The sequence below is a fragment of the Aotus nancymaae genome, unplaced genomic scaffold (genome assembly GCF_030222135.1).
Source record: "Aotus nancymaae isolate 86718 unplaced genomic scaffold, 86718_ANA_hifiasm-v0.15.2.pri h1tg000039l, whole genome shotgun sequence".
Classification (NCBI taxonomy): Eukaryota; Metazoa; Chordata; class Mammalia; order Primates; family Aotidae; genus Aotus; species Aotus nancymaae.
In genome coordinates, this window is record NW_026988453.1 from 9,725,434 (window position 1) to 9,739,313 (window position 13,880).

Genomic DNA, 13,880 nt, shown 5'->3' on the forward strand with positions numbered 1-13,880 from the left:
GGACACACTAGCCAGCATTTATGGAGTGCTTCCTGTGTACTTACATTCTGCTAAGCACTTTCAGGCATGAGATCTCATTGCATCTTCACCACAAATGTATAAACTGCATTTCACAAAGAAATCAGGCTCGGTGTGGTGGCTCATGCCTGTAATCCTTACACTTGTGGAGGCCACGGTGGGAGGATTGCTTGATTTTTACCTTCACGTTAATCCTCTGAGGCAATAAAGGATTTTTATCCCAAATTGATAGATGAAGAAACTGAGGCTTAGAGATTATCTGACTTTCTCAACATCACGTAGTTAGTACTGGGAGTCAGGAGCCAAACACACACTGCGTTCATCCCGCAGGTATTTCCTGAACCTCTGCTACGTGTCAAGCAGGCACTGGGATCTGGGGACACCATAGAGGGCAAGACAGTCACGGGTGCTTCTCTCACAGAACTCAGTCTAAACGGAAACGCAAGGCTCACTGCACTGTAAGTCCTAGGAGAAATTCAGACCTTTTTATCCACTGTAGGCCACAGGGGACCGCGAAACATTCTTGAGCAAGTATTTCCTATTTGCCTCATGCTCAGAGCCACCAGGCACAGAGAAGAGGTAGCCGTGGATGTAAGTCATTAAAGAGCTTCAGTCTAGTCGGGAAGACCTGAGATGGATGGTCTACTGGAGGTTAATATCAGTAGCCAGGTGTGGTAGCTCATGCCTGTAGTCCCAGCACTTTGGGAGGCTGAAGAGGGAGAATCACTGAAGCCAGGTGTTTGAGACCGGCCTGGGCAATATAATGACAGCCCCCTCTCTTAACAAAACGAAATAGAAATCTGAGTCTTAGTGGGGTGCACTTGCTCAAGTTCACAGAAGACCAAGGGCATGGCCAGCACAGGCCACCTGTGGCCCAGCGTGTAAGTCAGCGCAGTCTAATGGTGAAAAGTAACAGCACCTTCCCTGTTGAGTTATTTAGGGGATTAAATGAGATCAGGACCTTGAAGCCTTCAGGGCAGGGCCTGGCTGTTCGTGATTTTTCATATTATAATGAGGCCCTGCAGGGCTTGAACCTAGGTCCCTATAAGGGAGCTATTGTTCCCTAGTATGACCCGCTCTAGTTGAGCTGCTCCTGTGCAGAGACTGAGATGGTCACCTCAGAGCAGGGGAGCCTGTGTCCAGGCTCTGGGGCATGCTGGCAACCCGGGGAGTCTGCTGGAGTGGCCTGATCTGGGCTGTCTGAGACTTTTTGTCCCAGATCGCACAGCGCTTGCTCTGGTGTGCCACAGCGCATGCATCTCTGTCTTCCCTTCTCAGGTCACCTGCAGACTCCCAAGGACAGGGTCACACCCCATCTGCTTCATCTCCCAAGGTGCCTTTCACAATCCTCACCCATAGGCAATTCATTCAGTTACTATTGACCGACTGTCGACGTTGACCATCTGCTCTATGTTTTTGTCTTTGGGGACCTGAGTCTCTTTCCATTCTCAACCTCCACCCGTCACCTCTTTTTTCCCTCTGCTGTATTAATACACCCTACCAGAGCTGCTCAAATTCCACGTGGAGCAGAAGCTCCATGCTAAAGCCCCCTCCTTGCTCTGCTGCAAATAACCTATGAGAGAACACAGTTAAGGAGTTCCCAACTCTTTTATTTTTGGGACAATGGACAGTGCCATAGAGGGACCCGTGGAAATCAACCCCTTCACTGACGTGGGTGGGACGGTGGAGTCCATTTCAGAACACAGACCCTTGAAGACCTGGGAGGGGACCCTGCAGTGAGGCCCCGTAGGGCTTCCTCTTTCTTATGTGGTTAAGACCATCACAAAGGGACCAATGACTTTTTTTTTTTTTTGAGGTGGTGTCTCACTCTGTCACCCAGGCTGGAGTGCAGTGGCACGATCTTGGCTCACTGCAACCTCTGCCTCCTGGGTTCAAGTGATTCTCCTGCCTTAGCCTCCTGAGTAGCTAGGACTACAGGCACACGCCACCATGCCCGGCTATTTTTTTAAGCAGAGATGGGGTCTCACTATGTTGCTCAGGCTGGTCTTGAACTCCTGACCTCACATTTTGAATGTGGTTTGGACATTAAGCAGGGTATTTCAAATCCAGCCCAGATAGATGGGTGTCTGCCCGTTGCCTGCAGAGGTGCCCATTTAGGGCAGGCTCAGCAGAAGCAGGGGTGTGTAGGGTCTGGAAGGTAGCTGCAGATGGACAGTCTCCCGTGGGAGGGGCCTGAGGCTTTCCTCCTGACTTAAGCCTGGAGATGGCTTCCATCCAAGGGGAGAAAGAATTGCTGCTGACAGATTTGCTAAGAGCTGAGAAAGAGGAAATGTGGCAAAGGCGAATGGTGAACAGCTTCCGGGATATTTTTTGTTTTGTTTTTTGAGTTGTGTGCATTAAGAACGCATAGACTGGCTTGGGCTTGGCTAAGGTAGAGTCTTGCTGACAATGAAAAAGTAAGTCATTGAAAAAGCAGTGAAAAAGTAAAGTCGTAGCCATTAGAAATGTTCTTCGTGCTCCTTTAGACTGGTTATTCCTGCTGCCATTCAGCCACGCTAGCCAGCCTCCAGGAGGCCCCCATCTCCACACTCAGTTCTCTGAAATAGAAGAGGAAGCAATGATGAAAGAAAAAAAAAAAAACACCCTATCTTATGTGTAAAACCTTAGTCCTGAGAAGGGGGTGTTAGAGCTTCTCCAGTATCACTTCGTGATTTCACAGATAAGGAAACTGAGGCTCTGAGAGGGGAAGTAACTCCCCAGAGGTCACAGGTCATTTGATGGTCTTGCATTTGTTCTCATCAGCCAGCTGCCAAGAGCTGAGCCATGGGGCTAAAGACAAAGCCCCACGCCCCATGTGTGTTCTTGGCATCAGACCTCAGGGTGCAGCTAAGTGTGACCTAGGGGTCTGGGGTGGGCTCTGGCCTGAGACTCCCCAGGCTGCCTTGCCCTCCCCGGCCACCCAGTCAACAGGTATTTATCTGACACCTCCTTGAAGGTCGGCCCAGGTTTCAGCCATGCCCCACAGGGGTGCCAAAGAGCTCAGGCACCAGACTAATGTCTGTCTCCCTCCAGAGAGCATCTCACCAGGGATGGGATTAACATGTGAAATAATCATTAAACAATAAAAGGCAGCGTATAATTAGATGCCAACTGTAGCCATACAGGGGCTGAAATCGCCTCGATAGGCTCCTGCAGTGTGGATTTAACACTAGCCAGCAGCTGCAGAGATCTGTGATGATGGTAACTGGTACTTTTGCTGCAATAGGAATCTGAGACTTTGAGGCCACGGGGCTGATGTTTGGGAACGAGTCGTTGAGCAAGGGAGTGAGCCTAGCCGTCTACTGCATCCCTACCCCAGCCAGCTTTGGTGCCTCCTCATCGCAGAATGGAGGAAAGTAAGCAACATCCAGGGAAGTGCCCAAGCCTTTGTCTACTCGTGAAGAGTGTCCATGAAATGACAGTGAAGTTACAAAGGCCCATTAACTGGGGGTGTGAGGAAATGCACAGGAAACACAGGAAGTATGATTCAGGAGAAAGAAGGAGACCAGGACAAAACTGTGCATACCTTTCTCCATGTGGGAATCAAAAGCCAGGGATCTGATACATTAAGAGAGCAGAGAGTGGAGAGATGGCTATAGACCGGAGAAATTTCACTGGGAAATGACATAGAAAAGACGGAACTAGGGCTAATAATATTCTCATCAGGAGACTCTGCACAAACAACAGTGTAGAGCAAACTACTGCCTGTGGCCAGTTCCATAAATAAAGTTTGTTTTGCTTTTGAGACAGGGTCTTGCTTTGTCACCCAGGCTGGAGTGCAGTGGCACAATCATGGCTCACTGCGGCCTTGAACTCCTGGGCTCAAGCCATCCTCCCACCTCAGCCTCCTGAGTAGCTGGGACTGCAGATTTACCACACCCAGCTCGGTTTTGTATTTTCTGTAGAGACAGGGTCTCACTATGTTGCCCAGTTTGGTCTCGAACTCCTGGGCTCAAGCGATCATCCTGCCTCGGCCTCTCAAAGTGCTAGGATTATAGGTGGGAGCCACCACGTCAGGCCCATAAATAAAGTTTTACTGTAACCTGGTCACACTCATCCAGTGGTTGCTTTTGTGCTGCAATCGTAGAGTTGAATAGTGGCGACAGACTGCGTGGCCTGCAAAGCCTACTGTATTTACTGTCTGGCCCTTTATAGAAAAAGTCTGCCAACCACTGGTGCAGAGAAAGGAATGAACGAACTCTATGGGCATGTGGCCAATCAGAAGAAGTACTCAAGAAAAATGCAAACTGAGATTGGCTTAGAGGGGCAGGGCTTTGTTTTCCTGGGATGATAGTCACAATGCACGCTTCTGGATGGGGTTGGTGATTTTCAAAACACTTTTGGACCCATTATCTCATTTGATTTTCACCTTCACATCAATCCTGTGAGGCAATGAAGGATTTTTATCCCAAATTGATAGATGAAGAAACTGAGGCTTAGAGATTATCTGACTTTCTCAACATCACGTAGTTAGTACTGGGAGTCAGGAGCCAAACACACACTGCGTTCATCCCGCAGGTATTTCCTGAACCTCTGCTACGTGTCAAGCAGGCACTGGGATCTGGGGACACCATAGAGGGCAAGACAGGCACGGGTGCTTCTCTCACAGAACTCAGTCTAAACGGAAATGCAAGGCTCACTGCACTGTTAAGTCCTAGGAGAAATTCAGACCTTTTTATCCACTGTAGGCCACAGGGGACCGCGAAACATTCTTGAGCAAGTATTTCCTATTTGCCTCATGCTCAGAGCCACCAGGCACAGAGAACAAACTGAAGTATGATGTAAGTCATTAAAGAGCTTTAGTCTAGTTGGGAAGAAGGCCTGAGACGGATGGTCTACTTACTTGGAGGTAATGTAAGTAGCCAGGTGAAGTGCCTCACGCCTGTAATCCCAGCACTTTGTGAGGCTGAAGTGAGAGTATTGTTTGAGACCAGAGTTTGAGACCAGCCCGGGCAATATAGCAAGACACCTCATTTCTACAAAAAATAAAAAAACTGGCCAGGAATGTGGTATACGCTTGTAGTCCCAGCTACATGGGAGGCTGAGGCAGGAGGATCGCTTGAGCCTAGGAGGTCGAGGCTGCGGTGAGCTCTGATTGCACCACTGCACTCTAGCCTGGGTGACAGAGACTTAAGTGCCAGATAGTATAGTGTTGGCTTTAGATGTGGGTTGGCTTTAATCTTACCGTGGCTCACTTTCCTTGACTGTAAAATGGCATCATCATAGTGTTTTTTGTGATACATTTGCTGTGATGATGAAATGAGCTAATGCACGCTAAGTGAGTAGAATAGTGCGTGTCACATATTAGCTACAGTGAATCGTCGTCGTCATTCAGGGCTGGAGTGGCCAGGAAGGGCTTGACAAATGAAGGGACTTCTGATGGGCAGGCAGGCGTGAGATGATTCAAATCATGGGCTGAAAAGACTGACACGTTTAAAAAGAGGGAGAGTGAAATTTTTAGCAAAAATGAGGTTTGTGATTTTGGTCAAGAGAAAGTAAGCACGAATGTATATGATGGCTGCGGCCCAGCGGGCGGGACACACATCCTTCTCAGTCTGCCCTCATCCTGGGGACCCCCTCTCATTGCCACAGCATTCCTGGGGGCCCTGTGCCTACCTGGGAATACCAGAAGCCATGTGACTCACTCGGAGCCTCTCCTCAGGGCACTGGGTCATTCCCCAGTCACCAAAATTAAGACTACATATGTCATTGATTACAATGCGGTAGTCGGGGTTATGTTGCTGTTGCTTTAATGATAAAGAAAAACAACTTAGGGCAAATCTGCTCTGAGTTAGGCCCCAGATGACAGGGGTATGGTCCTCCTTATTTTGTTAGGAATATTTAAATGGCAGCATTAGAGAATCACTCAGGGTGGGGGTGCTGCTCTGAACCGCTAGCACCCAGCCTCTTTACTTGGCTGTTCCCAGTCACCTGCAGAGCTGAAAGAGGACATAGCCCTTTTCCACCACGTAGGACATGTGAGCACAAACCTGTTTTTCACCAGTGCCCTGGACATGCCTGGTGCATTGGGAACAGCTCAGCCATCTGCCACCAATGCCAGGGGCTTAATCGGAGCAGATGAATTCCACGCCAGATGCACTGAGATGTGTGAGCCCCCCAGGAGAGACACCTCACAGACCTGTCTATAATGGTTAAATCATAACAGAGTTCCCCGTTCTGTCTCTATCTTGGGCCACCCCAAGAGGCAGAACTGTCTGCTTGGTTTCTCGCTTTGTACCCGTGGACGGATCCTTCACTTGGATGACTTAAGAGTCTGGCAGGTGAATAGAAATCAGAGTCTTTGTCTTATCCTCTGAAGATTGCTATAGTATCGATCTTGCTCACATGGCAGATACTGCCTGTTAGGTAAACCTTTGGGGTGTTTGTGTGTTTCTTGGCACCAAGTGTTAATTCTGCAGCTGGATGAAGACCCTTGAGGTCTGGAATTGTTGTGAGGCGTCTGTCTATTTCAGTTCTTTTCAAATGTTGCTGCGCATTAGAATCAACTGGGAGATTTTTAAAATTCCGATGCCCGGACTGCACCCCAGACCAATTAAATCAGAATCGCCAGAGATAAAGCTCAAGCAGCCAAGTTTCTAAAGATCCCCCGGATGACTGCACTGTGCAGACAAATTTAAGAACCACTGGTCTAGATCCTACGCCAGCTCTTGGGTGGAAAAGGATCGGTGAGCCATCGTGGCTGTGGCTGGCTGGCCTATTTCGGGAGGTGATTCACTCGGCCCATGGGTCATATCTTGTCTGCCAGATTTTTTTGTGGGCAGCAGCCATCCCAGACCCGGCTGCTGACATTCCATGGCTGTGACATTCGTGGTGTTGGCTACACACGGGGCTCCTGGCACTCCCAGACAGGGCTCCCCATCACCAGCCAGAGGGCCAGGCCTCAGAATGGTGAGGTCAGGGCTGCTGTCTTGCGTCAGCCCTGGAAGGCGGAGGTGCCTGTGGCCACTTTCGTCACTTCCCCGGGTTTGTGGTGGGAAAGGGAGAGCTAGATGAGTCTATCTGCTGAAAAAAAGGGGAACAGGAAGAAGAAACCCTAGGCTAAGGCAGCTTTGCTTCTCACTGTATTCAAAACCAAGGCTTTGGAAGCCATGGCACGGCTGCCTTTTCTTACGGGGAGATGGCTCCAGCTTTGTTGGAGACTATGAAAGGAGATCTTCCAGGAGCTTCTAGATTTATTTATTTATTTATTTTTGAGACGAGGTTTTCTCTCTTATTGCCCAGGCTGGAGTGCAATGGCGCAATCTCAGCTCACTGCAATCTCTGCTTCCCAGGTTCTAGCAATTCTCCTGCCTCAGCCTCCCGAGTAGCTGGGATTACAGGTGCGAGCCACCACACCCAGCTAATTTTATATTTTTAGTAGAGATGGGGTTTCTCCATGTTGGTCAGGCGAGTCTCAACCTCCTAACTTCAGGTGATCTGCCCGCCTTGGCCTCCCAAAGTGCTGGAATTACATGCATGAGCCACTGCGCCCAGCCGCTTCTAGAATTTTCTTTCCATCTCTTCTTTTTTATAGACAAGTATGAGAAAGCTATTATCTCCTGAGGAGCAACAGCATATGTGCTTCAGAAACAGAATGGAGTGTATAATAGTAATCAGACAACGGTGTCTTTCCAACTGGAAGCTTCCAGAGGGAAGGCGGGATGGGGGTAAGGCCAGGGTCAGGCACACCTGGTGCCATAGTCACATGCTCAGCTGGCGAGGACTGAGGGTGGGAAGCTTTGGGAGCTACCCAAGGGAGGGGATGAGGAATGAGAGGCTTCATTGTGAGAGTCCCTGGGTTAACCGGCTGACAGTGAATGAAGAGAGTCTGTGAGGCTCACACCACTTCCTACTCACCTCCAGCAAGTGGGAGATGGCCAGGGCTGCTTGCCCTTGGGTGGTCTGCAACAGAATCAAGATTCAGTTCCAGAGACCTGGGAAGGCACACAGGAGAAGGCTGGGCCCTGATTCTTGGTGGCTGCATCTCACTGGAGTTAGGAAGTCCTTCCTTCTCACCATCACAGGTGACATGGTGCCTGTGGGGCCTGACCCACGGCTTAGACATATCTTAGGCGAGCATTTCACAGATCAGGTAACTTACAGGCCTTGGTTTAACAGCTGCTCATCCCAGCCCTGCAGCATGGAGTTTCAATGATCACTATGGGTGTGGCAGGCCAGCCCCTTCAGCAAAAGATGCTGTCCCATGGTGGCTACATGGTGAATTGAGAACATGGGCCTTAGACTTGATTCCAGTTCCTACTTAGCCACTTACTAGCAGGAGACCACAGGCATGTTTCTTAACCTCTCCGAGCCTCAGTTTTGTAATCTGTAAAATAAGAATGACATACATAGTATGTAAGAGAATGTATGTGAAAGTACCCAGCACGGGCTGTTATTAATAGATTAGGAGCCCTGGGGAAGAGTAGAGAGGAGCAGACAGGCCAGAGAATGATGCCATGATGGAAGAGGACATCAGAAGCTGGCACGGTGGCTCACACTTGTAATCCCAGCATTTTGGGAGGCAGAGGCGGCTGGATCACTTCCCTCAGGAGTTTGAGGCCAGCCTGGCCAATATAGTGAAACCCCGTCTCTGCTAGAAATACAAAAATTAGCTGGGTGTGATGGTGCGCACCTGTAATCCCAGCTACTTGGGAAGCTGAGGCAGGAGAATCACTTGAACCCAGGAGGTGGAGGTTGCAGTGAGCTTAGATTGTGCCACTGCACTCCAGACTTGGTGACAAAGGGAGATTCCGTCTCAAAAAAAAAAAAAAAAAAAAAAAAAGAGGATGTCAGCTGTGCTGAGCTGAGGGGTTGGAGGTGGGAGGCTGGAGCCATGCCAGCTCCTCTTGGCAGCCAGAGCCTGACGTTGTATCGGTTCTGTCTGTGGGGATTGGAAAGTGGGAGAAGGAAGTGATGGCAGGTTGTCAGCGTGGTGTGTCTCTCACATGGCTTGCTGAAGGGAGGAAGGTAGGGCAAAGCTCTGTCACGGGGACCCTGTTGTGTTCTGTGGGGTGGTGGTGTGATGTCACAGCAGCCGTGAAATTCCCCAGCCAAACCCAAACACCCACAGGACAGTGTCAGATGGTGTCAGAGTCACCCCTCCCTGGGCCTCAGTTTCCTCATTTGCCAAAAAAGAATCCTGATCCACCCCAAGTCTGCTACACTTCTAATATCAGGCAAATCCTGGGTGTGTTCCGACCAACCTGTTCCCACACTCCCAGCCAGTCAGGAACAGTGTGAAGATAAAACCGGGAAGTGTGTAACAGTGAATGTGAGAGAGATCCAGAGAACTGACTGAGGGACAGTGGCTTTGACCCCAGAATTCACCCCTGTACTCGCTCTACAAGGTGAGGGCATTGACCTCCATCTCCTCAACTTCATTCCTCGCTTATCCTTCCCAGGGGTGGGAGGAGGAGGGCATCTGGGAACATATGAGGAGAACGAACACATGGTCTCGCAGAAGGAATGTAACAGGACAGACCTGGAATTTCCGTTTCGTTCTGTACACACTCTTAGCCTCAATAGTCTCACCTGTAAGATGGGTAAGATGGGGTAATAAACGATCTTGCAGACTTCTGGTTTGTGAGAATCAAATGAGAGAACGTATGCCAAGTGCCTGGCGCAGGGGAGGTGCTGAGTAAATGCTGGGCGTCCCTGTGCTCAGCGGCGGTCTGTCTCCTGTTACGGTCGAGGCTCATTCACTTGACGAATAGATACTTACTTCTTGCTATGTGAAAAGCACCGCAGCAAGTGATGTGGGGTCTGAACTGGCGTCCATGTGTCCTTGGTCCTTTGGATCTAAGAGGATTCTTGTCTTTCCCATCAGCAGCATATACTGGCACCGCAGGTAGACGCCTGTCCCTCCAGCTGTGTTGGTACTTCCTTGAGGAGACAGACCATGGCTTGTATTTCTTTGCATCTCCCATAGCATCAAAGGAGCATCTTTTCCATAGCAACCCTTCGTAAGCAAATGCGGCTCTGCTTGTTCACCAGATTCATAGTCAGTGCCTGAGTGCCAGATACTTTCACACTTAAGACAAGCCCGTACAGTAGTTATTGTTCCCATTTCACAGATGGGGAGACTGAGGCTTAGAGAAATCTGAGTTACCTCCCCAGGAGGACCAGCTAGACACTGGCACAGCTGCAAGTTGACCTCTCATTGTCTCACTCTGAGTCTGTGCAGTTAGTTCCACTCCGCAGGGCTGGTGCTCACTTCTTGGTTAGAGAGGCTTTGGGGAGGGCGTGGTCATTCCCTTTCTCACCCTGAAAACCACTGCACACCCACTTCCACTCTGTGTCTGTTCCAGAATGTCTGTAAACCTGTGGAGGAGACACAGCGTCCACCCACACTGCAGGAGATCAAGCAGAAGATCGACAGCTACAACACGCGAGAGAAGAACTGCCTGGGCATGAAGCTGGTGAGTGCCCGCCCCACCCCCACCCCCACTCCACCACCTGCTTAGGGTTTGGCGCCTCTGCCCGCCCTCTAAATTCTGTGGCTACTCCCTAGCAGGTCCCTCCCTTTCCTCCAGCCTCTAGAGGCCTCAGGGGTCTGGAAGCCAGGGCCCTCAGTGCACTCCACGTGCTTTAGGGAAATAGATGTGACCCTTTGTTTCTTGCTTGTGTCTTTGGGAAGCTCTCTTAATTCTCTGAGCTTCAACGTAAACTAAGTGATTAAATGATATACAGTGACCAAGGGCCTGGTATTGCTTGGCCCCCAGGAAGCCAGGACAATAGGACTCAGCTGCTTCCCCTCCTACCCCTTCGATTGTGCAGTGCTCAGAGACCGGAGGGCACCCAACTACGTACCTGGTTGGGAAAGGCTATCTTCAATGGGGAGGAGAGAAGGTAGAAAAACACTGCCCCCTGCTGGTGGCTGGCATCAACTGGCTCTTCAGGGTTCAGCCAGATGGGGCACCAGAAAATCCAGTCACAGATGGACCTGGGTTTAAGTCTTAAATGCTGTTTCTTAGTAAAGAGACACAGGAGGAAATCTAGTGGGCTGGTTCTCCAAGGCCCTCATTATGGAACCTTCCTGCTTCCTGCCTGGTTCAGAGGTACACACTAGAGTGGCTACGCCACACCCTGCCTCTTACAGTGGAGACTCACCAAAGGCAACTGGTGTCTGCCTGGGTGCAGGAGGTTTGGGGGAGCTGGCCTGAGCCTCCTGGGAGGGAAAGCCACTGCAGCCCCACAGGTCTCCGGTAGTTGGATCCTGAGGGTCTTCTCCAAGCCCACTGTGGGGAAAGGGATCTCTGCTCCTTCCTCCAGCTCTCCCAGGTCAGCAGAGGCAGGAAAGAACTCAAGGAGACAGATGGGTGTTGCTGGGGCAATGGCCCCGAGTGGCAGGTATGATCATGCAAGGTGGACAGCCCTGACCCCACACGACATGCCCCCGCTGGCAGAGTGAAGACGGCACCTACACGGGTTTCATCAAAGTGCATCTGAAGCTCCGGCGGCCTGTGACGGTACCTGCCGGGATCCGGCCCCAGTCCATCTATGACGCCATCAAGGAGGTGAACCTGGCGGCCACCACGGACAAGCGGACATCCTTCTACCTGCCCCTCGATGCCATCAAGCAGCTGCACATCAGCAGCACCACCACCGTCAGTGAGGTCATCCAGGGGCTGCTCAAGAAGTTCATGGTCGTGGACAATCCCCAGAAGTTTGCACTTTTTAAGCGGATACACAAGGATGGACAAGGTAGGAGAAAGTGTACCTGACCAGACCATTCCCTTCCTACCTGTGTGCAAGCCCACCCACTAAAACCCGTGCCGGCCTTGGGTAGGAGCTGTGGGCTTCTCCTGAGCACCGGGGGTCCAGCTGCCCATATGGTGTTCAGATCTGTGGAATCCAGGCAGGGAGGCAAGGGCAGAGAGCTTGACAGGGCAACTTCCTTGGCTCACTGTGTCCCTGACTCTGCTGGTGGCTTCAGGAAGCCCGCACCCATTTCCTGTCCTGTGCAATGGGAGGAATCCGCCCACCATTCCTAATCTTTCAGGAGATGATGCGAATGGAATCATGCTTTAAACTGAGCAGACACCCAAGATAAAAGGTTATTGCCCCATTTGTTATTGTCATGTCCATTTCATTAAAAGGCCCCTATGTCTACTTCCAGTTATAAGTACCCCACCTCTGGGTTTCCAATCCTTTCCCCAAAGCCTGGGCCCTGCCCTCCTTTTCTGGGATGAGCTCCCAGCCCCGTCTCTTGGTTTGCAGTTCTCTTCCAGAAACTCTCCATTGCTGACTGCCCCCTCTACCTGCGCCTGCTCGCTGGGCCTGACACGGAGGTCCTCAGCTTTGTGCTAAAGGAGAATGAAACTGGAGAGGTAGAGGTAGGTCTGGACCTCTCGTGCAAACCCAGCCCTCAGGGCACCTTGGGTGGGTGCAGGTGGGTGTTGCCCTAACTACCCCACATAGGTGGGAACCACGCAGAGGGTCAGGAAGATGACTGTTGAGAAAGCGAGCAGGGGTGGGTGATGGGGCTAGGGTCAGTGTGTCAGCCAGCCTCTGAGCACTCTGGAGTAGCATGTTAGGGCCTGTGTTTGGCAAGGCCTGTGGAAAGAAAGGATTTCATTGCTTTATTTCTGAAAACTCGGTGAGGAGGGGGACCACGGAACTCCCCGTGCTCAGGCCCAGGCTGGTTTTGCTCTAAGAAATGGCCTAAGGCCTACCAAGTTCCACCTCTGGGCTTCACTGGGTATAGACGTTTTTGAGCCATTAGTCCTCCCCTTTCTTGAATACTGACCTCCAGTCCCCAAGGGAAGCTAACCCTGTGCAGTCTTGTGACATAAACGGGGGTGAAACCAGGCTGGTGCCACCCATGGCCTGAGAATGACCGACAGGGGAAGGTCTCAGTGTTCATCACACTGTGTGCAGCGGAGGCCTAGAGTTTTAAGGAGCAGTCTTGGGGGTCACTGTGGAGATTTAGGGATCAAGGCCGCTGGGACTCTGTCCCTTCTCCCCATGTCAACAAAGGCAGCTCTGCTCCCATCTGCTTTATTTATTGGCATCTGTGCAGGATTATGTTTGGAATAGTATTCCACAGAGAGTGTCTGAATGCAGCTGGCCCTGTGGAAAGCTTAGGCATTTGGGAGTGCGGCAGCCTGGGTTCTAGTCCAGTTCTGTTGCAGTAAGCTCTGTGGTTGTGATTACCCCGCCTTCCCTGTGTGTGTGAACTTCAGGCTTCTCGCTTATCGAGTGTGAGGACCACACCAGATAAAACCTGAGTACTCTATTACGCTCAAAGAGCTTAGGAGTCTCCATAGGGCTTATGCTCTTGGGTCAGGCTGACAGAAGTCCAACTTGCCTTCTGCCCTCAGAGATCAGGTCCTTTCAGGGGAGGCCTGAGCCAACCAGGCTCTCATTATCTAACCTGCCAGTCATGGGAGGTAGATACCCCAATTTCCCAGCAGATGAGAAAACAGGCTAAGAAGGGTGGCAGGTTGTGCTCTGGTTACACCGCTGCGGGGAGGTGGAGTCAGGCCCAACCCTGGTCTCCTGAGTCCGTGTTCCACTCCTCCACCTGCTTTCTGAGGGTGTGCATGTCGGAAGCCTGGGTGGTTCCAGCATCACTGTCAAGACCTCAGCTGCTAGACACAAACTTAAGATTATTGAGTCTTAGAATAAAAACATGGTTCATGGACTGGCAACTCTCAGTCACGAGATGCCAGCATTTGGAATTTTGTTGCTGGGCTACAACAGGCATGAAAAGCCCAAGCTTCACTGATTCGGTATGTTCAGTAGCGAACTGTGTGTGAGTCACGGATGTGAACTGGGAAGGAGGAGGCAGCGGGGCCCTCGGGTCCTGCCCACTTCTAACCTGTCTGCTCTCCTGTTTCTCCCTACAAATCTCCTTCTCA

The 13,880-nt window shown here is 50.9% G+C and overlaps 1 protein-coding gene and 1 long non-coding RNA gene across 4 annotated transcripts in view; one reads left to right on the top strand and one right to left on the bottom strand.

The window, feature by feature from the left end:
• Nucleotides 1-13,880, top strand: part of RASSF5 (Ras association domain family member 5) — an 81,016-nt gene that overhangs the window by 63,912 nt on the left and 3,224 nt on the right. For 2 of the 3 annotated variants that reach the window (XM_012459296.2, XM_012459298.3), the window contains 3 exons: nt 10,326-10,436; nt 11,424-11,721; nt 12,238-12,353. In XM_012459296.2, coding sequence (XP_012314719.1) covers nt 10,326-10,436; nt 11,424-11,721; nt 12,238-12,353 — 525 coding nt within the window. The remainder of the gene's footprint in view (nt 1-10,325; nt 10,437-11,423; nt 11,722-12,237; nt 12,354-13,880) is intronic. The other variant, XM_012459297.3, reaches the window with a different exon arrangement.
• Nucleotides 1,608-10,435, bottom strand: LOC135268220 (uncharacterized). Its single transcript, XR_010336501.1, has 3 exons — nt 9,740-10,435; nt 7,876-8,344; nt 1,608-2,576 (listed from the first exon to the last, which is right to left on the bottom strand). It is a non-coding gene; the product is annotated as an uncharacterized LOC135268220 (long non-coding RNA).